The sequence below is a fragment of the Conger conger genome, chromosome 10 (assembly GCF_963514075.1).
Source record: "Conger conger chromosome 10, fConCon1.1, whole genome shotgun sequence".
NCBI classification, from domain to species: Eukaryota; Metazoa; Chordata; class Actinopteri; order Anguilliformes; family Congridae; genus Conger; species Conger conger.
This window is the reverse complement of record NC_083769.1, coordinates 14356984-14378355: the sequence shown is the minus strand read 5'-3', so window position 1 is coordinate 14378355 and position 21372 is coordinate 14356984. Positions and strand designations below refer to the sequence as shown.

General features: G+C 42.9%; 1 protein-coding gene and 1 gene segment (V, D, J or C); one reads left to right on the top strand and one right to left on the bottom strand.

Moving 5' to 3' along the window:
* LOC133138129 (Ig kappa chain V-III region MOPC 63-like) overlaps positions 1-21134 on the bottom strand; it is a 340842-nt gene extending 319708 nt beyond the window's left edge. Inside the window, 3 exon segments of the V gene segment in view lie at positions 20214-20288; positions 20653-20871; positions 21083-21134. Coding sequence covers positions 20214-20288; positions 20653-20871; positions 21083-21134 — 346 coding nt within the window.
* LOC133138101 (tripartite motif-containing protein 16-like) lies at positions 107-14528 on the top strand. 2 transcript variants are annotated; one of them, XM_061256560.1, is made up of 6 exons: positions 107-755; positions 1153-1248; positions 6141-6374; positions 6521-6677; positions 11336-11386; positions 13756-14528. In XM_061256560.1, exons 1-6 carry the CDS (start codon positions 153-155, stop codon positions 14283-14285), a joined length of 1671 nt encoding a protein of 556 aa, XP_061112544.1. In that variant the 5' UTR covers positions 107-152; the 3' UTR covers positions 14286-14528. The 2 variants fall into 2 exon arrangements, with proteins under 2 accessions (XP_061112544.1, XP_061112546.1); XM_061256562.1 differs by lacking the exon at positions 11336-11386.
* Positions 21135-21372: the final 238 nt, after the last annotated feature.

The following is a 21372-nucleotide window of genomic DNA, read 5'->3' as shown; positions in this document are numbered from 1 at the left end:
TCTGCTCAGCCTGGCCTCAGTCCAAAACCACACCTCCTAGAGCTATTTGCACAAACAGGAAGTCTCTGAAACTCTCTCTGTTACGCAGTTTCACAAAAACGAAACATAGCACTGTGTCTGTCAGAAACCACAGAAAAACTGTCTCTGTCAGTATGAGCAGTGAAATGGCTGAGGCCAATATCTCGGTGGATCAGGAAAAGTTCAGCTGTTCAATCTGTCTGGATATACTGAAGGATCCCGTGACTATTCACTGTGGACACAGTTACTGTATGGGCTGTATTAAGGACTACTGGGATCAGGATGATCATATTGGTGTCTACAGCTGTCACCAGTGCAGACAGACCTTCACCCCAAGGCCTGTTCTGGGCAGAAACACTATGCTGGCTGAAGTGGTGGAGAAACTGAAGAAGACAGGACTCCAAGCTGCTCCTCCTGCTCACTGTTACGCTGGACCTGGAGACGTGGCATGTGATATCTGTACTGGGAGAAAACGCAAAGCCATCAAGTCCTGTCTGGTGTGTCTGGCATCTCACTGTAAAATTCACCTCCAGACTCACTATGAATCTCCTCCTCTTAAGAAACACAAACTGGTCAAAGCCTCTGGAAACCTGCAGGAGAAGATCTGCTCTAATCATGACAAACTATTGGAAGTTTACTGTCGTACTGATCAGCAGTGTATCTGTCTCCTGTGTGTGATGGATGAACACAGAGGCCATGATACAGTCTCAGCTGCAGCAGAAAGGACAAAGAAACAGGTAATAACTAAAACTCTTTCAAATAATGATGATAGATATTGAATTGGCTCACCACTACAATATGTAGGATTTTACCTGTGTAGTTTGTAAAGATTAATACATTTTGAAAAGGTACTGAACAACAGAGATTTCCAGGTCCACAGAGATAAAGAGCAGCAAGTGAACCAATGTCATCTCTCTGTGACAGCTCTCTTCACACCCCTCACCCCCCTATTCACTCCCTGAATTGGAATCTACACGGCTGAAGAAGCTAGTTCACACACACACAGCTTTACCTAGAAGACCAGTACATTTCTACGTACTGACCTGCTGTATGCCATATATTTTGTCTTATTTTCAGATGGAAGATTAAAATATAGTTGAAAAGTTCTTCATTGTATTGTCATTTGTGACACAGAAGCAGCTGGGGGTAACACAGAGTAAGTTCCAGCAGAGAATCCAGGAGAGAGAGAAGGAGTTGCAGGATCTGAGACAGGCTGTGCAGTCACTCAAGGTGGGTACTGACCAGTGCGGCTGGTCAATAGGAGCGCATAGGGCGCCGCCCCACCCCCGATCACCCACACCCCCATACTGTACAAAAGACCTGTGTAACATTCTGTACAGATAAGATTCTTTCAAAAAAAATTCAATGAAAGGTCCTAAATAAACGTACTATACATTTTACATTACACTTGAGTAATTTGGCAGAATAGATAAAAACAGAATCAGCGGCCTGTAGTGCAGCGGTTAAGGTCAATGACTGGGACACGCAAGGTTGGTGGTTCAAATCCTGGTGTAGCCACAATAAGATCTGCAAAGCCATTGGGCCCTTGAGCAAGGCCCTTAACCCTGCATTGCTCTAGGGGAGGATTGTCTCCTGCTTAGTCTAATCAACTGTATGTCGCTCTGGATAAGAGCGTCTGCCAAATGCCTATAATGTAATGCAAAAATCACCCCTCGGTGTTAAAACTGCATCACGTCTCTGAGATAGCCAACGCTGTCCTGCAATTCTATAAGACAATCAGCAGGGAGGTTGTTCCAAGCATGTTGGAGAACTTTTGCTTTGGTTTGCTTCTGATCTGACTGCCTTGATCAAGTTCTTATGTAAAAAGTAGTAAACTGCTTACAGTAATATGTAACTTTTTTAAAGTAAATACAAAAATGTCTCTGTAAAATCTACTCTTTTGAAAAATGAATATTTGGAAAGCTGGGCAGCACGGATGGTGCAGTGGGCAGCATGGATGGTGCAGTGGGTAGCATGGATGGTGCAGTGGGTGGGTAGCACGGATGTGCAGTGGGTAGCATGGATGGTGCAGTGGGTAGCATGGATGGTGCAGTGGGTAGCATGGATGGTGCAGTGGGCAGCATGGATGGTGCAGTGGGTAGCATGGATGGTGCAGTGGGCAGCATGGATGGTACAGTGGGCAGCATGGATGGTGCAGGGGGTAGCATGGATGGTACAGTGGGCAGCATGGATGGTGCAGTGGGCAGCATGGATGGTGCAGTGGGTAGCACTGCTGCCTCACAGCAAGGAGGTCCTGGGTTCCAATCCTGCTCGGCCGGGGCCTCTCTGTGTGGAGTTTGCATGTTCTCCCCTTGTCTGCGTGGGTTTCCTCCGGGTACTCCGGTTTCCTCTCAAAGTCTAAAGACGTGCAGGTCAGGCTGATTGGAGAGTCTAAATTGCCTGTGGGTATGAGTGTGTGAGTGAATGGTGTGTGTGCCCTGCAATGGACTGGCGACCTGTCCAGGGTGTATTCCTGCCTTTCGCCCAATGTATGCTGGGATAGGCTCCAGCCCCCCTGCAACCCTGTTCAGGAGAAGCGCACACAAAAAAAATAAACATTAGGTATTATTAGGTATTTATAAGACACATTTTATAGACTTTTACTGCTGTAGCATATCCACTGAGAGTTATGATGCGTTGTGTGTTCAGAGATGCTCTTCTGCATACCACAGTTGTAATGTGTGGTTATTTATGTTACTGTCACCTTCCTATCAGATTTGACCAGTCTGGCCATTCTCCTGTGACCTCTCTCATTAACAAGGCGTTTCTGTCTGCAGAAATTGCTGCTCACTGGAATCTTTTTGTTTTTAGCACCATTCTTTGCAAACTCGAGAGAATAGTGTGCGTGAAAATTCCAAGATGTCAGCAGTTTCTGAGATACTGAAACCATGTTGTTGTTGTCTGCCAACAACAATCATTCCATGGTCAAAGTCACTTAGAAAGTCAGATAAAAATGTTTCCCCATTCTGATGGTTGATGTCAACAGAAGCTCCTGACCCGTATCTACAGGATTGTCTGCATTGCACTGCTGCCACACAATTGGCTGATTAGATAATTGCATTGTGTCATTTCTGTCATTTGTGTCAGTCTTGGTTGGACACACCTCAGCAGCGAGTTAGGATGGGCCCCGGCGCAAGATTTTTTATGGGCCCTTCCTGCCAACCAAGACAAACGCACACACACAAGCCCACACACACACACGTACACACAGCACCATTAGACAGATATTTTACAGAGAATAGTTTAGATTTTATTTGGCTCATGAGTAACTTTGGTTATTGGAGCAAAGGCCACATCGTTTGTGATACTTTAGAACATTTGTATTAATCAAGTCAGAAACATGGTGTTATGTGCGGCACTGAGGACCCAGACGCAGACCAGGGGATAATCCAGGAATGTAATTATTTTTTCCGAGTTGGTAAGCCAGGAGATCCAAGACAATGACAAAAACAGAAAGCAAAAGAATAGTCGAGAAAACAGGCAAAAAGATCAAAACTCCAGTAAATCAAAAGGCGAAAGCAAAAAAGGGCAAAGGCAAAAACCGAAGTCACTAAAACAAAGCAGATAATCCAAAACCAAGAAAGCAGAAGGGCAAACAAAACAAGAGGGCAAGGCAAGCTCGAAAATCAAAGTCAAAGGGGTGTCTTTAGGAATCTCAAGATATAGGCGTACAAGTAATTTGGCTCTATAACTGATCAACGTTCTGACAATGGGTGAAACGGAGAGTGAGGTTTAAATACATGAAGGAAGGTGACAATCTAGACGGGGCTGGGGAGAAGGTGGGCTAAACAAATAGACAACAGGTGGGGAAACATAATAGGGTAATTACATCATAACAAGAGGGAGACGGAAACGCGGACTGGATGCACGTTACCAAAAGTGTAAAACATACGGTTCCAGATTAGGGAGTAGACATTTGCATAGATTGAAGACGTAGCGATAGTCAGAGACTGGTGCGAACACTTCGCTGAAACTAAGCGAGTAATCAGGGATAGCATAGGGAGGCGGAGTTATAGGAGAGTGCAGAAACACTAAGAGATTGCCTTTGTGAATTAGTTACGTGGACACTTCTAACTACCCAATAAAAGTGACTGTTAGTTAGTTAGACAGACAGTAAGTGTATTAATCGGATTAGTACTGTACAATATCTAGATTAGTAGTAGTTAGTAAGAATAGTGCTTTACAACATTTAACTACCTAGAGAAGCAGGAGTATCGCGAGTATGGAAGGAATGTTGAAAACCCGAAACTACCGTAAACACCCGAATAGTGGGACACGCAGACAGGGGAGTGACTCAGCTGGTAAACGTTCAGACGCAGACATAACAGGGGATCACAAATGAGAAACAACACCAACACCAAATGAATTAGCATGCTACAAGTTATTTAGTATAATAGATTATACATTATAGCCTTTTTTCTGTAAAATAGACCGTATGAATTTGGTATGAGTTTAGCATTATCACATATTGTACAAATAACGCGTAAAAAAAACACACACCACTGTTAAAGTAAACACAGTTGTGCTATTTTCCGGTGAATGAATAAAAAAAGACCTGTAAAAAACGGTGTACTGATATAAGACACGGAGAGACGTGGGCCTTCCTAAACCAGGCGCCCCGGTGCCACTGCGCCCGCTGCACCGCCTGTATCACCGCCACTGGTTCTAACGCTAGCAGTAGCCTGGAGCTGTTTGTCTCCATCACAGATGTAGCAAGTACAGTAAGTCATTTATTTATGTAATGTTTAAATATTTATTTCGTTTAGCCATTCCAAAACGGCTGGACTTTGCTTGTCTTAATTGTTAGCTTATAGAGCACAATGTTTGTAGTGACAGCAACTTAAGTGGCTAACTGGTTTATAAAAGCAAGATGGCGGCTACTGTGCACTGCCAGTATTTAACCAGTTAACATAATTTAGCTTACTTATCCATTCCCAAATTATAATTAAATCGCTAGCTAGCTGTGTGAGCTATATGTATTGTGTTACTGAGGGATTTTTGAGCGAGATGTGACATTGGATCAGGCGGTAAGAGCAGTCGGCTGGCAGTTGGAGGGTTGCCAGTTCAATCCCGCCCTAGGTGTGTCGAGGGGTCCCTAAGCAAGACACCTGTCTGTGGCAGGAAATAAAAGCGGGCTAATTGGCTAGCAAAGCAAGCGCTTTGTTTTCAGTTCTTTAATTGGCCCTTAGCTGCTGCTGCTGCTTGCCACAATGTCTTGTCTTGATAACTACTGTTATTTTGTGAATAAAACGTATTTTTAGAAACAAAACAGTTGTTGGGAAAGTTAGGCTGTAAACCAAGAAGCCTTATCATCGCGGTGTAAGAATTTATCGTGGCGATTAAGGAATTCCAATTGTGGTGTGTGAGTGTAATGTGGGAGTTAGCTCATGATGTTCCGAAAAGTGCAACTTTCCTGTCCAATAACTAAGACTTGCGTACTAGTCTTTGTGTATGTAGAAATTTAAATTCATTCCACTTTAATAAAATAATTTTAGCATACAGTAAACATTCCTCAGGAGAAAAACTACCATTGCACGAATGCTTATGGTCCCGTGTTCTGTTTGAATCTTCGTTCGTTTTATAAAAATGTAAAAATATAATAAAATAAAAATGTTTTTCATTTCCACGGTTTATTGTGAGTATTTCTACCGAACCCGCAGTGGATAGGTACGTGAACGTTAACTTCCTCATTTGGGGAAATGGGTCTTGTTGCGTCTCGTCATTGTGAGTACAATTTGCTTTAGTTTCTGATTCCTTTTTCTGTTTACTGTTTTGTTTTCTAATATATTAGATTTGTTGGTCAGAGTTGTAGATTTGCTTTTTATTTCAGACCATTTCTCTCACTGTGTGGCGCCCCACCCAGGTAAATGGCCACCAGCCACCATTGGTACTGAGCAGAAGAGAAGACAACAGCTGGCTGATGGAAGAGCCATTTCAGGGCTCAGTCAGGGCTCTCCTCCAGTCAGCCAGTGAGGAGCCCAGTGTTGGGCCACTTTCCAGCCCTGTGGGGCTCAATGCCACTGAGCCACACTGTGGGGAACAGGCTGTCTGGGGTCCCAGTAAGAGCTGAGTGAAAGGCTGAGTTAAAATGTACAACCCTCCTCCTTCTGTTTCTCCAACAGCGCTCTGCACAGACAGCAGTGGAGGACAGTGACAGGATCTTTACTGAGCTGATCCGCTCCATTGAGAGAAGGCGCTCTGAGGTGAAAGAGCTGATCAGAGATCAGGAGAAGGCTGAAGTGAGTCGGGCTGAAGGACTCCTGGAGCGACTGGAGCAGGAGATTGCTGAGCTGAGGAGGAGAGAGGCTGAGCTGGAGCAGCTTTCACACACAGAGGATCGCATCCATTTCCTCCAGGTAACATCATTGGCTCTCTGACAGTCTGCACTGTGTACACTGTACATACATGGTGCGGTGTGTTCCTCTTTTACAAAGATCTGCTACTGGCATCTATACAGGAATCTGTGTTCACTGTCTGTCTCATTCTGTCTGTCTGTCTGCAGAGCTGTCAGTCCCTCTGTGCCCCTCCTGGACCTGGAGACTTACCCAGCATCACTGTCAGCCCAAACGTCTCTTTTGAGGCTGTGAGGAAATCTGTCTCTGAACTGAAAGAGCGACTGGAGGATGTTTTCAAGGTGGAGTTCAAAGTTTGTGGAAAAGGTTGGTGGACAAATCCTGCTGCTGAAAGTGTGTTTAGTCACTGCACACAACACACTGGTGAGGTGATCTGCCTAAGATTCACTCTTACAACATGAAAGGAACTTACACACGTTATATATAATCAACCCTTGTGTGGCGTTTGGGTCTGTGGGACCCGTTTTCAATGTTTATTAAAAGAAAAATGATACATTTAAATATTTTTTTAACCTGAGACACATTGGCCTGGCCTCATTTAAAAGAACATAATTTAATTTAGTGCACACTGCACCCCCCTTCACATTTATATTACATACCCTCAGTGATCACTTTATTGGGTTGGCCTGTACACCAGCTTGTTAATTCAAATATTTAATCAACCAATCATGTGGCAGCAACTAAATGCATGAAACCATGCAGACATGGTCAAGAAGTTTAGTTGTTGTTCAGACCAAAATCATAATGGGGAGGAAATGTGATCTAAGTGGCTTTGACCGTAGAATGATTGTTGATGCCAGACAGGGGGTATCAGTATCTCAGAAAATGCTGTTCTCCTGGTATTTCAAGCAGAATCTAGAGTTTGCAGAAAATTGTGCGAAAAACAAAAAACATCCAGTGAGCAGCAGTTGTGCGGGCAGAAACACCATGTAAATGAAGGAGGTCAGAGGAGAAGGGCCAGACTGGTCAAAGCTGACAGGAAGGTAACAGTAACACAAATAACCACACATTACAACAGTGGTATGCAGAAGAGCTTCTCTGAGCACACAATGTGTCAAACATGGATTGGCTACTGCAGCAGTAGCATATTTTCCTTGAGCTACATTGGCTCAGGAGATAAGAGGCACTGGTCGTGGTGTGGAAGGCAGCTATGCTAAGCACTACACCAGCTACACTGCACGTCAGAATCATGTCTCTGGATTGAGAGTGTGACAGTGAGTTTGAAGAAGAGGATGAGACCGACCCTCAGCCAGCCACAGGACCAGTGCATCAGCAGCCAGCACATCAGGCTCTCCGAGAATAAACCATCACATGCCGTAACTTTTTCACTTTGTACAAGCTGGGGCAGGAGCTCCCCAAGAGGAAGCCGATGATGGGAGGAACACCATGAAGAAACCAGCCAGAGCTCCCACCTCAACTGTTGACCACACAGAACATCTACGTTTGTGTTCATGGCCGACACGTCCCCGCTGTCCTACCTGACAAAGAAAGGCCAAAAGGTGCTACTCAGGAGTATGCTGCATAGGGATGGAGGATCTGTGGCTGTCAGTGATAGTGAGTGAGAGAGAGAGGTGTTAGTAAAATTGCTGAAGTGTTCCCTCATTTTAGATTGCAGCCGGTAGCAAGAAGAAGTGCTGCAATGTCTGTGGACGCAAGAAAGGCAGAAGAACACTGTACACTTGTGTCAAGTGCAGGAAATACATGTGCAGCACTGAGTGAAACTCTGTCCCTCATGTGGTGTGTAGAGCAGTATGAATATTTGTTGGGGCTCGTTTATCATTTCCATAAAATACTATGTAAAATGAGTTTTTTCCAATTTGTTCAGTTCAAAGCAATAAACATCAATCGTGATGAAAACCTTATTTAATTTATATTTGTACAAGATTTACATGATTTATTCCCTCCATGTCTTGATTAAAATTGATTGATTTTCAAAAATCACATTTTATAAATACAAATAACGAATAGCTGTTTTATTGATAAATATGGTCTAGCAGAGCTGAATGGCAATTATAAACCTTATATGCTGTCTATATTGCTTGTAATTGCAACATCTGCTTATTTCTGTCTGCCTCGCCGGTTATATAAACATGGAACAAAGAGTTCAGAAATTTGTGTTTGGTAGATTATTTCTCTGTTGTAACAATGCTTCTAGGCAATACATTTTATACCGTTGGAAAGCCTGTTTATTTCCCTTTTAAATTCTGCCCAATTTGTAAGGAACATGCATTTATGGGATGAGCAGCACAGCTGAGTATGTGGGTAGCGCTCATGTAAAATTAGCCAAATCCTCTCTTCCAATGCCAAACAGCTTATTCTGCTGTTGCTATTGACTCTTGTTTGGTGTTGTTTGGTGGATTGGATGATTGAACTCTATCAGTAACAAGGAAGAAACAAGGCATATTGTACAATTTTACAATTGATTAATTTAACAAACAGTCAGGAGCCTCAGTAGCGTGTGGAAGAACCATATACAGCCACAACAGCCTCATGCTGGTCACCAGCCTGGTCCCACACTGTTGTGGGATGGCATTCCGCTCCTCAACCAGGATTTGTCACAAGTCAGCCAAAGTGGTTGTGTTGGTCACTCTAGCACCAACAGCACGCCCCAGCTGATCCCACAAGTGTTCAGTTGGGTTGAGGTCAGGACTGTTGGCAGGCCATTCCATTCTCTCTACTCCCAAATTCTGGAGGTAGTCTTTGATAAACCCCGCTCTGTGGGGGCGAGCGTTGTCATCTTGGAGGATGGAGTTCGGTCCCAGACTGTGGAGATATGGGATTGCCACTGGTTGCAGAATCTCATCTCGATATCTCTCTGCATTGAGATTGCCTCCAATGATGACAAGCCTGGTTTTTCCAGTGATGGAGATGCCGCCCCACACCATCACACTGCCTCCACCAAAAGGTGTTACTCTATCGGTGCAGCAATCAGTATAGCGTTCTCCCCGTCTTCTCCACACTTTGACCCTACGATCAAACTTCCGTAGGCAGAATCTGGACTCATGGCTGAACATAGCGTTCCTCCACATGTTCAGGTTCCAGTGCAGGTGTTGCCGACACCAGCGCAAACGGGCCTGACAGTGAAGGGCAGTCATGGCAAGCCTCCTGGCAGCCCTATGAGCCCGGAGATTGGCTGCGTACAGTCTGTTCCGGATTGTCTGGGCCGAAAGCCGTGTGCCATATTGTCCTGCAAACCTTGACTGCAAATCTGTAGAAGACTAAGTGCTGAAAGGGTGAGGAACCGGTCTTCATGGGACTCCCACTTCACGGTCTGTCTCTGACATCGCCCGTTTCAGAAGATTTGGCACATTTTTCATGAGCGCAACCCACATACTCAGCTGTGCTGCTCATCCCACAAATGCATGTTCCTTACAAGTGGGGCACCATTTAAAAGGGACATAAGCAGGCTTTCCAATGGTATAAAATGTATTGCCAAGAAGCATTGTTACAACAGAGAAATAATCTACCAAACACAAATTTCCAAACTTTTTGTTCGATGTTAATTATTAATGAGAGGGGTGAGTGACATTTCAGTCTGGCTCACAGGTTATATATGATTAATGAGAGGGGTGAGTGACATTTCAGTCTTTCTCACAGGTTATACAGTACTGTGCAGAAGTCTTAGGCTCCCTAGACTTTATTATATATATGTTTATTTTTGTCCATATTAAAGAACACATTTGAGATTTGCAAATATACATTTTCCAAAAGATAAAATTTTGCAGTGATATTTTTGTTTTTAATTTTAAAAAAGTAACATTGCTGGAAGCAATTGACTACTTTTTTAATAAAAACTTAATCAAGGCGGTCTGAGATCAGAAGCAAGGAGCCAACCAAAGTCTGCAGAAGAACTGTGGCAAGTTTTCCGACATGCTTGGAACAACCTCCCTGCTGATTGTCTTCTAGAACTGCAGGACAGCTTTGGCTATCTCAGAGAAGTGATGCAGTTTTAACGCCAAAGGGTGGTCTCAAAATTTAGATTTGATTCAGTTTTTAACTATTCTGCCAAATTAATCAAATGTAATGTAAAGTTTATTTAGGACCTTTCATTTAATTGTTTTTGAAAGAATCTTATCTGTACAGAATTTTGTACAGGTGCCTAAGACTTTTGGACAGGACTGTATATTATTAATGAGAGGGGTGAGTGACATTTCAGTCTGTCTCACAGGATATATATTCCTTGGTCCTATAACAAGCTTCAGGCCAAGCTCAAAGTTGATTCTCTTATTTCATTAAACCATTTTAATTTGAGAATAATGCATGTTCTCATGTGAAGCTGCTACTGCTTTAAGTTGCATGGATATGTTTAATTCACTGTTCCCTGTCATATTGTATGTATTGTTATGCACTTTGTTCTGTGTATACCTACATAATTATGTATATTATTGTAATGGATCCGTGATTGTGATTCTGTAATCTTATGCTGCTGTTTGACCATGTCTTGGCTCGGTCTCATTTGTAAAAGAGGTTTTAATCTCAATGTGACTTCCTAGTCACATAAAGGTTTATATATTACAGTGTGGAGGGACATTTCAAGTGCTCACAAGCTCCAGATGATCCAGAATATCACAGAGGTGTTCAGTGTGAATGGGGATGAAATCTATAAAAGTACCCAGTATGTTAGGGGCAGTTCTTCTGGCTAGGGCATGTCCCTAATTGTTTTCAATGAAAGCTTTGTTAATCTTGAGAGAAAAAAATACAGTATGACCAGTCCGTCTTTGTTTACTAGGATGCTAGATACTGCATAGAGATGAGAGGAGAGAACACAAGTCAAATTCCTCGGGAGTTTTATGATGAAACCATCCTGTCTCCTCTCTCTGCTCTGTTTTAGCGTAACATTTGAGACCCATTCTGATACTGTATCCAGTTGTCATTTACTTAAAGAAGCATTCAATTTCTCCGGGATTTTTAAAAAACGGTTAATCTTTAGAAGCTAAACTCTCTTGTGATCTCCCTCTCCACAGTGGAAGAAGCCTCTGTTCTAGAGCCCCAGACCAGACAGGACTTCTTACAATGTGAGTCTGTAATTAAGCCTTAAATCAATGAATGAAGCAACCAGAGATTATGAGGGAATATGAAGAAATAGATTATTTGTATCATTTCTTTCAAAACCGACTTGATTTAAGGATCTTGTGAATCTCAATCACATCTCCATTCAGCTGCAGTCATCCTGGTATTAAACATATTGATCATATATGATAATATACTGTATGTCCTGTAGTAGGATGGTGTGGAGAAAGTTACCAATATGCAGTTATATAAAATAATTAAGATCATAGTGTCGTGAGCCACGGACCCCTTGCCGAGCTCAGACCTCATGTTCCCACTAGCAGTACCTCACAATGAGGTGTCTCGGGGACGAACTCAAGTACTCCGAACGTCCTGGAGCTCTGGTAAGTTCTACTGAACTTCCAGCCCAGTCTCGAAGTGAAGGGTGTGATGCAAATCTGGTATTCGATGTCCTGTATTCAATGTATTCCTCTAAAGAATCTTTATCACATATGATTATAGTAAGATATACTTTATTATAATCAATCAAAAGAATAGTTATACAGATTACAGTGTACATATCATCTTTTGCAGTTTGCTGATCACATGCAAGTTACATATACCCCTTTAGCTCTTTCTAATTTACCTTTCCACCTATGATGTTTAAAAATCAAGGTACACCCCTCAAATATCCATCCTCTTTGGCCTTAGCCTTATCCTATAGCTCCCCCTTCTGGACGTTTTAAAGAAACTATTCCTAGAATATTATATTTATCTAACTATGATAACTTCTCTACATTTTTCTACCTTATATAGTACCTTAATGAGAAATAAAAGATATTAAAATAAAAACTTATAATGTGTTTCTTCTATGTATTACTTTTCCTACTTCTACAAGTAATATAGATTATAATTACCACTCCAGCTTGGTTATAGTTGTTCTGCGTGGCTCTTTCTTCAGCTGAGTCCGCACCGCGTACGTCACTCCTCTCTCCATATCCATATCCTGGAGTGGCGCGCAGAGGGAGCGCGCCACTCCAGCTTGACTACAGCTGTCTTGTGTTGCTCTCTCTTCAACAGCTCGTAGATATCGTGTGAGGCAAAATTCTAGGATCCTACCCTAAGGTCTAAAAGCTTATTCCTTATAAATCTTTTTTGCATACAAAAGTGTACCTTTTTGATAAGAAATGTCCCCAATATTTCAAGCGGGAAGACATTTATCTCTTATGTAACTTGTTTTTTAATGACCATATTCATTATTTCTGTTTTTCCAATTGTCATTTTCTCATACCTCAAAAGAAATTTACCCAATATTTTATTTCATGTGCCCCTCCGGTTTGGGAATTTCCACCATCTTAATATACGAGTGGAAAAACACTAGCTTTTTTGTATTTTTTTAAGGAACCTATTCATCACTGGTGTCTGTTTCAATTTCATTGTCTCTCCTTGACTTCCTCCAAACTTTGATCTCATGCAAGCCAGAAGTTAATGCCTGCCACCATCTCAATACCCTCTTCAGGCGCCCCTTTTTGTGGCGCCTTAAGGGATCTACAAAGGACATCCAGCCAATAGCTGAGTGTAAATCATCCCCCAACTTCTTCTACAGTCAGTCCTTTGAATCTATCCGATAAATTATTTGTGCTATAATCAGGAAGGCCCTTGAAGCCTCTTAATATTCTTTCGGTATTGACATCCCTTTCATTTTCCTTATCTCTCCTACATTTTTCCATCTCCTCATATTCTTTGATCTCCCAATTATCTTCATTGTTTTTCTCATCCTGTTGCTTTAACCAGGCCTTGTGCTCCTCCCCTGTAGGAGCAAGCCCACACGTGTCAACCAAGTATGTTATCACATCTATCGTCTCCCTGAATGCAAAACTCCCTGGGTCACCAATTTCCCGTTCAGCGTGTTCAGCATCTTCCATGGTCATGCTAGAACACATTCTACGCATGGCCTCAGTCAGGCCTTTAGCCTTGCTCTCTAAAACCCTGAATCTAAGTCCTCTGACTTCAGACTCCTCAGTATCCATATACGGTTGTACATTTATCTTGTACCACATATTTTTCTTCTTACGGGCGTTCTTACTACTACCTCGATGGCGTGTGCGAGGGGTTAACAATGCATTCCTTCTTAACCCATCCCACGTCAATCTCTCATCAGGGGGGCCTAGGGCCGGGTCCTCGACAATAGTCATTGTGGTGGAAAATCCAATACAAGGGTAAAAAATGAGTGAAAAGTAACTTTCAGAAGATACAAGCAAGTTTAAAAAACATCTTAAAAATTAGAACAATAAAGGAAATATGAGATTTAAATACATAAAATATGAAAGATGTGTAAAATATGTATGATGTGTAAAATATGTGAATGGAGCTCTCCTTTCTTCTCCTCCATCAGATGGCTGTCAGCTCACACTCCACCCCAACACAGCGCACAGAGAGCTCCGTCTGTCTGAGGGGAACAGAGAGGTGACTCTTGTGGGAGAGATCCAGTCATATCCTGATCATCCAGAGAGATTTGAGTGCTACCGCCAAGTGTTGTGCAGAGAGGGTGTGTCTGGACGCTGTTACTGGGAGACTGAGTGGAGTGGGGTCGAGGTTTTTATAGCAGTGTCATATAAAGAGATCAGCAGGAAAGGGCTGGGTATTGACTGTGGAATGGGACGTAATAACAAGTCCTGGAGTTTGGACTGCTCTCCCTCCGGTTACTCTTTCAGGCACAATAATGAGAGCACTAAAATCCCTGTTCCCTCCTCCTCCAGAATAGGAGTGTACCTGGATCACAGGGCAGGAACTCTGTCCTTCTACAGCGTCTCTGACACAATGACCCTCCTGCACAGAGTCCAGACCACATTCACTCAGCCCCTCTATCCTGGGTTTAGGGTTCATTGTTATGGATCCTCTGTAAAACTGTGTGATCTCGGATGAGGCAGAGAGTGAAGGGAAGATCAGCTTTAATTATAGAGAGGGAAAAATACTGAATATGAAATAATATCTTTGCATATTTGAAAAAGGCTGTGCTTTGTTCACACATGTAAACTAGGTCTTATTGGTACTTTGTTTTGTAAATCGTGTGTGGAAAATGTTTGGCTGATGCCAATAAAGCAATTTGAATTTGAGAGAGGGAGAGGGAGAGAGACAGAGAGGGAGAGATGGGGAGAGAGAGAAGGAGACAGAGAGTGAGAGATGGGGAGGGGGAGAGAGAGGAAGGATAGAGAGAAAGAGAGGGAGGGGGATAGAGAGGGGACAGAGAAAGATATATACATACATATATGGGGAAGGCTTGTTGTTGTTTACTATGTGTGTTTGGCTGGGGGGGTTGTTGCTTATTATGTGTGTTTGGCTGGGTTGGTTGTTGTTGTTTACAATGAGTGTTTGGCTGGGGGGTTGTTGTTGTTTACAATGTGTGTTTAGCTGGGGGGTTGTTGTTGTTTACTATGTGTGTTTGGCTGGGGCGGTTGTTGTTGTGACAGTAATGTTGTTATTGTCAATGCTTTAATACACAATTCACTTGTCAGGCAAATAAAGCACATTTGAATCTTGAGAAAGAGGGAGGGGGGGAGGGAGAGAGGGTGGGGGAGGGGGGAGGGAGAGAGGGAGGGAGGGGAGAGAGAGGGGAGAGAAGGGGAGAGGGGGAGGGAGGGAAGGGAGAGGGAGAGAGAGAGAGGGAGAGAGAGAGGGGGACAGAGGATAGAGAGAGAGGGAGGGGGAGAGAGGGAGGGAGGGGAGAGGGAAGGAAGGGGGAGGGGGAGGGGAGAGGGGGAGGGAGGGGGAGGGGGAGAGAGGGAGAGAGAGAGGGGGAGAGGGAAGGGAGGGAGGGGAGAGGGATGGAGAGGGAGGGAGGGAGGGGGAGGGAGGGAGGGGAGAGGGGGCAGTTAAAATAAAACAGAGGTAAAGTAAAGCAGTAAATCCAGTAAAAAGGCATCTCCTACAGTATACCGGGCTCAGAATAGATTCTATTTTACAATCTAAACCAGTCTTCCTCTGTGCTTTAGAAATATGGCTCAGTCAAAAGAATTGTCCAAAAAGTTCAGAGAAGAGATCATTGCCTTGCACAAACAAGGAAAAGGATACAAAAAGATAGCAAAAGCACTGAATGTTCCTCGAGATACAGTTGGATGCATAGTTCGCAAGTTTTAAGTTTAAGGAACAGTGGCTACACTACCTGGACATGGCAGAAAGAGGAAGCTATCAGTGGCTGCCACCAGATTCCTGAGGAGGCAAGTGGTCAAAAACCCTAGAGTGACTGCAAAACACCTGCAGCAAGACTTGGTGGCAGCAGGCACTGAAGTTTCAGTTTGCACAGTAAGGCGCATACTGAACACTGAAGGGCTCCATGCCCGGACTCCAAGACGTACACCACTACTGACCCAAAAGCACAAGAAAAGTTGGCTCCAATATGCTCAAAACCATCTATATAAGCCACAGAAGTTTTGGAATTCTGTTCTGTGGAGCGATTTAACAAAACTGGAACTTTTCGGGCCTATGGATCAGCGGTATGTCTGGAGGAATTAGAATGAAGCATATGCTGAAAAGAACACCCTGCCAACAGTGAAGCATGGCGGTGGCTCAGTGATGCTCTGGGGCTGCTTTGCTGCCTCTGGCACTGGAAACCTGCAGCGTGTGGAGGGCACAATGGATTCAGTCAAGTATCAGGAAATCTTAGGGAAAAACCTCATGCCGTCTGTGATGAAGCTGAAGCTTGGGCGTCGTTGGACCTTCCAGCAGGACAATGATCCCTAGCATACCTCAAAGTCCACCAAGGTTTGGTTTCAGAAGAAGAAATGGAAGATTCTAGAGTGGCCGTCACAGTCGCCTGACTTGAACCCCATAGAAAATCTCTGGTGGGATCTCTGGCGGTTGCCAAATGCACACCCAAGACTATTACTGAACTGGAGGCCATTGCCCATGAGGAATGGGCTAAGATTCCTCAGGAACGCTGTCAGAAGCTGGTGTCTGGCTATGCATCGCGTTTGCAGCAGGTCATAAAAGGGTGCTCTACTAAATACTGAAGATGCTTGTCATGAAGGGGTTGAATAATTTTGAGACTGCAGTAGTCATTAAAAGTAGCATTTTGTGTTGAATGTGGACAAAAACCCTTGTAATATTTGGTAATATGTTTCATTGAACTACTTAAACAGTTCTTGTGTAATTTGTTTATTGCAAACAGCTGAGAAATTGTATATTTTGCCAATAAAAATAATGTGCAATGGGGGTTCAATAATTTTGATTGCAACTGTACCTTTGAAGATGTCTGTGTGTGTGCCCTGCGATGGACTGGCGACCTGTCCAGGGGGTATTCCTGCCTTTCGCCCAATCTATGCTGCGACCCTGTTCAGGATAAGCGGGTTCGGAGAATGAATGAATGAATGAATGAATGAATGAATGAATCTTTAAGTAAATTATTATAGGTTTGGAGCTACCATGCACTATCCTATACAGGGTAAAGGGAGCACAATACCTCTCTCTACTAAACAGGGGAGTCCTGGAACCCCCAAGTAACTAGAAACAGATCCAAACAACTGGTGGTGGGTGGTGAGCTGGGGTGGTGGTGAAATGAGTTGTGTTAATGTGATTAGAGGATCATGGACGTGAATGTGATCGCTGAAGCTGACTGTTGGTCAGCTACGGTAGAGCTCCCTGACTTCATTTGCTCTGCGCATTCCATGCACGTTGCTCATTTTGACGCTCAGTAGTTATTTAGCTGACGTTTTTTTATCTCAAGCGACAAAGCAATATGATCCATTTTTATTCAAAATGTCAATAACTTTGATGCCTAAAAATAAGAACATTATTATGGTAGAGGTCAGGCATATGGTAAGTGCAAGCCAAAGTGAGCACTAATATTATTATCTTGAACAAATCCACATACATGTATGTTATGTTAGATAAAAGAACATGGCTCACATTGACTTTAAAATGACTGCTGCCAAGATAGACAGAGAAAAACAGGTCACGGACATGCACAAAGACATGCTCATGACTGCCTGCAAAGTCCTAGAATCTGACCAGAATCTGACCTGCCAATCACAAGCCATCTTTGAAAGATACGCCATATAGTGCTTCCATCGAAACACATTCCATGTTCATCCTTAATCCTTGAACTAAATCATTACAGACTTTGATAACAATATAGCAGTTACTGTAGGTATTGTGGGTTTATAAAGATAGTGATGCAGTAATCACTGTATGTATGGTTTGTGTAAGGCTCCTTATGTGTCCTGTAGTGACACATACAGATCAGTCTCATCTCCACTCCAGCTGAACTTAGTGATGTGTGCCAGAGTGGCAGCTTTGCTGCTGTTCAGAATTTTAAACCTGTGTGAATCAGAAACGTGTGCACTTTCACATCTGTGTACTTTCACATCTCCTGTCCTTGAGTACTCCAGGTTAAAAATGTAACATTGGTTCACAAAACTATTACAAAACTGGTAATACTAATCCGGAACAGAGTCCATGTCTGAAATAGAACACACGCATGTGTAACTGCTTGATGTGGATGAATCCCTCATTTACTGACATGTGATTTTGTCATGGAGTTACATTCATGCCGTAAAATCACAAAACAAATTCTAAAATACTTCAAACATGAAAAATATGGTTTAAAGCTATGGATTGACTGTTTTGTCAGACAAATGCACCATGAACAACTATTTTTCCATGATGATAATGATGATCAAGCCAATTAATTACTTTATAGCACAGAAAATGGTAAAAAAATAATACAGAACTATGATTCAGTCAAGTACAGCTGTGATATTATGCTATACTGCTTGCCAAACTCAAAAGATATGGAGTGAAGGATACTGCCCTTAAACTGTTAACCAGTTACCTTGTCAATAGAGAGCAATATGTCCATCTAAATGGTGTTTCCTCAAAGAAATCTAAGATCGCATTTGGTGTCCCCCAGGGCTCAGTCCTGGGTCCTTTATTATTTTTAATCTATATAAACGATATGGCCATGTCATGTACAAATCTCCTTCCAGTTCTGTTTGCGGATGACACAAATCTCATAGCTTCCCACGATGATTTTCACTCCCTGATCAGAATTGTTAATAATGAACTATCTATTTTAGCGCAATGGTTCCAACGAAACAAACTAACCCTCAATGTGAAGAAGTGCAACTTCATGATCTTTTGTAACATAAACAAACACTACCCAAAAGAACTAGCCAAAATTCTCATAAATAATGCTGAAATCCATCTAGTCCAGCAAACTAAATTCTTAGGCATCATTATTGATAGTGATCTCAAGTGGTCTAATCACATTGACCTAGTCACCAAAAGATCTTCAAGGATGCTGGGCATATTGAGGAAAGTTTGTCCCTTAGTTCACTCTTCAGCTCATCTTACTCTGTATTATAGCTTCCTGTTCCCTTTCATCAATTACTGTAACATTATCTGGGCAGCGACCTATCCTACATATCTTAATAAACTACGTACAGTACAGAAGAAATACTTAAGGTTTATCTCCCACTCAAATAGATATGCACCATCCGCCCCCCTTTTTAAAAAATATAACATATTGCCGATTGAAAAAGTGAACACATACCAGATATGCATATTCATCCACAAATTCATGTATAGAAAACATGAACTTCCAGACACCCTTCAGAATCTATTTACTGCCACCTCCAATGTCCATTCACATCAAACGAGACACAGCAACAATAATCTACTCCTATCGCGCTCACAAACATCAAGACACCAGTATAATCTTTCCGTTAGAGGCCCAAAGCTGTGGAGTGAACTAAGCCCTCAACTGAGATCTATGTCCTCACATACTGTCTTTAAAAAACATTTGAAAAAATATCTAATGTCTACCTAATCTGCTACTAAATATTCATCTCAGTTATTTGTTTCTCTTCTTCTTGTATCATCCCATGTTTAGTCATCATCCTATGTTGTCTTTTTTTTTCTCATATCATCCTATGTTCAATCATCATCCTATGTCTGTTTCTTCGTTTTCGTATCATCCTATATTCAATCATCATCCTATGTTGTCTGTTTTTTCTTTCTTATATCATTTTATGTTTAATCATCATCCTATGTTGTCTGTTTCTTCTTTCTTATTTCATTTTATGTTTAATCATCATTCTTTGTTGTCTGTTTCTTCTTCCTTATATCATCTTATGTTTAATCATCACTCTATGTTGTCGGTTTCTTCTTTCTTATATCATCTTAGTAAGTAGTAAGTGTTGGTTAGGTGTGGAGCTCTGTACAAGCCTGTTAGGGCTTCGCTCCCACCTTGCACAGATTTGTACTAAAATTTGTGCTAAATAAATAAACAAACATAAACAAATATTGTCTAGATCTTACCTGAGTAGAAACAGCTTTAATGACATAAATGCTGAACTGATAATCCCATTCTAAAAGCAATTCATTTGAAATCCCACTCATTTCACCTGTGGGAGAAAGCAGACATCCTCTGAGCACCCGGGTGATCATTGCTCCCTGTGAACTGAGACACGATGTGATCCTGTGATGTTGTGCTACAGAAGTGTGTGTGGTTCAGCAGCAGCTCTGGTAGGGGTTCTGTATATGACACTGCTCTCCTTCAGTACAGAGAGGTGTGTATTTAGGGCTTTAGCTCACTGGCGCCTCCTACAGGCCAGCTGGCAATATGTCCCCGATCAATGCCTCCCCGTCAGCACCTGCAGTAGATCCCAGATCAGTGGCTCCCCCTCAGCACCTGCAGTAGATCCCAGATCAGTGGCTCCCCCTCACCCCCTTGCAGTAGATCCCAGATCAGTGGCTCCCCCTCAGCACCTGCAGTAGGTCCCAGCTGCAGCAGTGCAGTCTCTGTGCAGTCTGACTGAGGGAGGTTTTTGTACAGCTCTGTATCACTGTGTGAACGAGCTGTAGCCCTGCTGACAGTAATAATCTCCTGCATCTTCAGTCTGGGCGGCACGGATGGCGCAGTGGGTAGCACTGCTGCCTCACAGCAAGGAGGTCCTGGGTTCGAATCCCCGTCGGCCGGGGCCTCTCTGTGCAGAGTTTGCATGTTCTCCCCGTGTCTGCGTGGGTTTCCTCCGGGTACTCCGGTTTCCTCCCACAGTCCAAAGACATGCAGGTTAGGCTGATTGGAGAGTCTAAATTGCCCGTAGGTATGAGTGTGTGAGTGAATGGTGTGTGTGCCCTGCGATGGACTGGCGACCTGTCCAGGGTGTATTCCTGCCTTTCGCCCAATGTATGCTGGGATAGGCTCCAGCCCCCCTGCGACCCTGTTCAGGATAAGCGGGTTCAGATAATGGATGGATCTTCAGTCTGGACTCCAGTGATTTTCAGTGTAAACTGAGTCCTAGATCCAGTCCCACAGAATCGATCAGGAATCCCAGACTGGCGATTTGAGGAATAATAAATCAGAAGTTTAGGAGCCTGACCATGTTTTGCAGGTACCAGGCGAGGGCGCTGCCCACACTCTGACTGGCTGTACAGCTGATAGAGACAGTGTCTCCCAGCTGAACAGCCTGAGCAGCTGGACTCTGAGTCATAACTATATCTGCCATGGATTCTGAAAGACAAAACATGGAAAATCAATGCCAATGTAAATAAAAATTGTCAAGCAATGTACAATATTTTGGTAAATTTGACAAGACAACAATGGAAACTGTTGTGATCTGGAGCAAACATAATCAACTGATAATCAACTATAACCTTAGTTATTTGCTTATAGTTAAAACTATAAGTAAAATGTCAAGTTAAAAGTGATCCATCTGTCTCACCCTGTACAACGACTCCCAGTGTGACCAGCAGTAGAAAGACTGACATCATCATAATGCTGCCTGTGTCAGTGTCTGTGAAAGGACTGGACAGTCACTGATCAGTACTGGGGGTCTTAAAGTGTGTGGAGCAGTGAGGCAGGACATGTGTTAGCCCCTTCCTCTATATAAATCCTGTCACACACAGTTAGAGGAGCTCTGACGTGTGAACAGCAGTGGGTCTATAGAGAGCTGGGACATGTGCACTATTCACTGCTATTTTAATATAACGGCAGTATTAAGAATCTGGCAAC

What these genes read in the sequence shown, in the direction of transcription:
- LOC133138101 (XM_061256560.1), top strand. Translation starts at nt 153, where the DNA reads ATGAGCAGTGAAATGGCTGAGGCCAATATCTCGGTGGATCAGGAAAAG. An exon ending in CAGAAAGGACAAAGAAACAG is followed by an intron (nt 756 to 1,152) that starts GTAATAACTAAA and finishes TTTGTGACACAG; the next exon opens with AAGCAGCTGGGGGTAACACA. An exon ending in GTTCAAAGTTTGTGGAAAAG is followed by an intron (nt 6,678 to 11,335) that starts GTTGGTGGACAA and finishes CCCTCTCCACAG; the next exon opens with TGGAAGAAGCCTCTGTTCTA.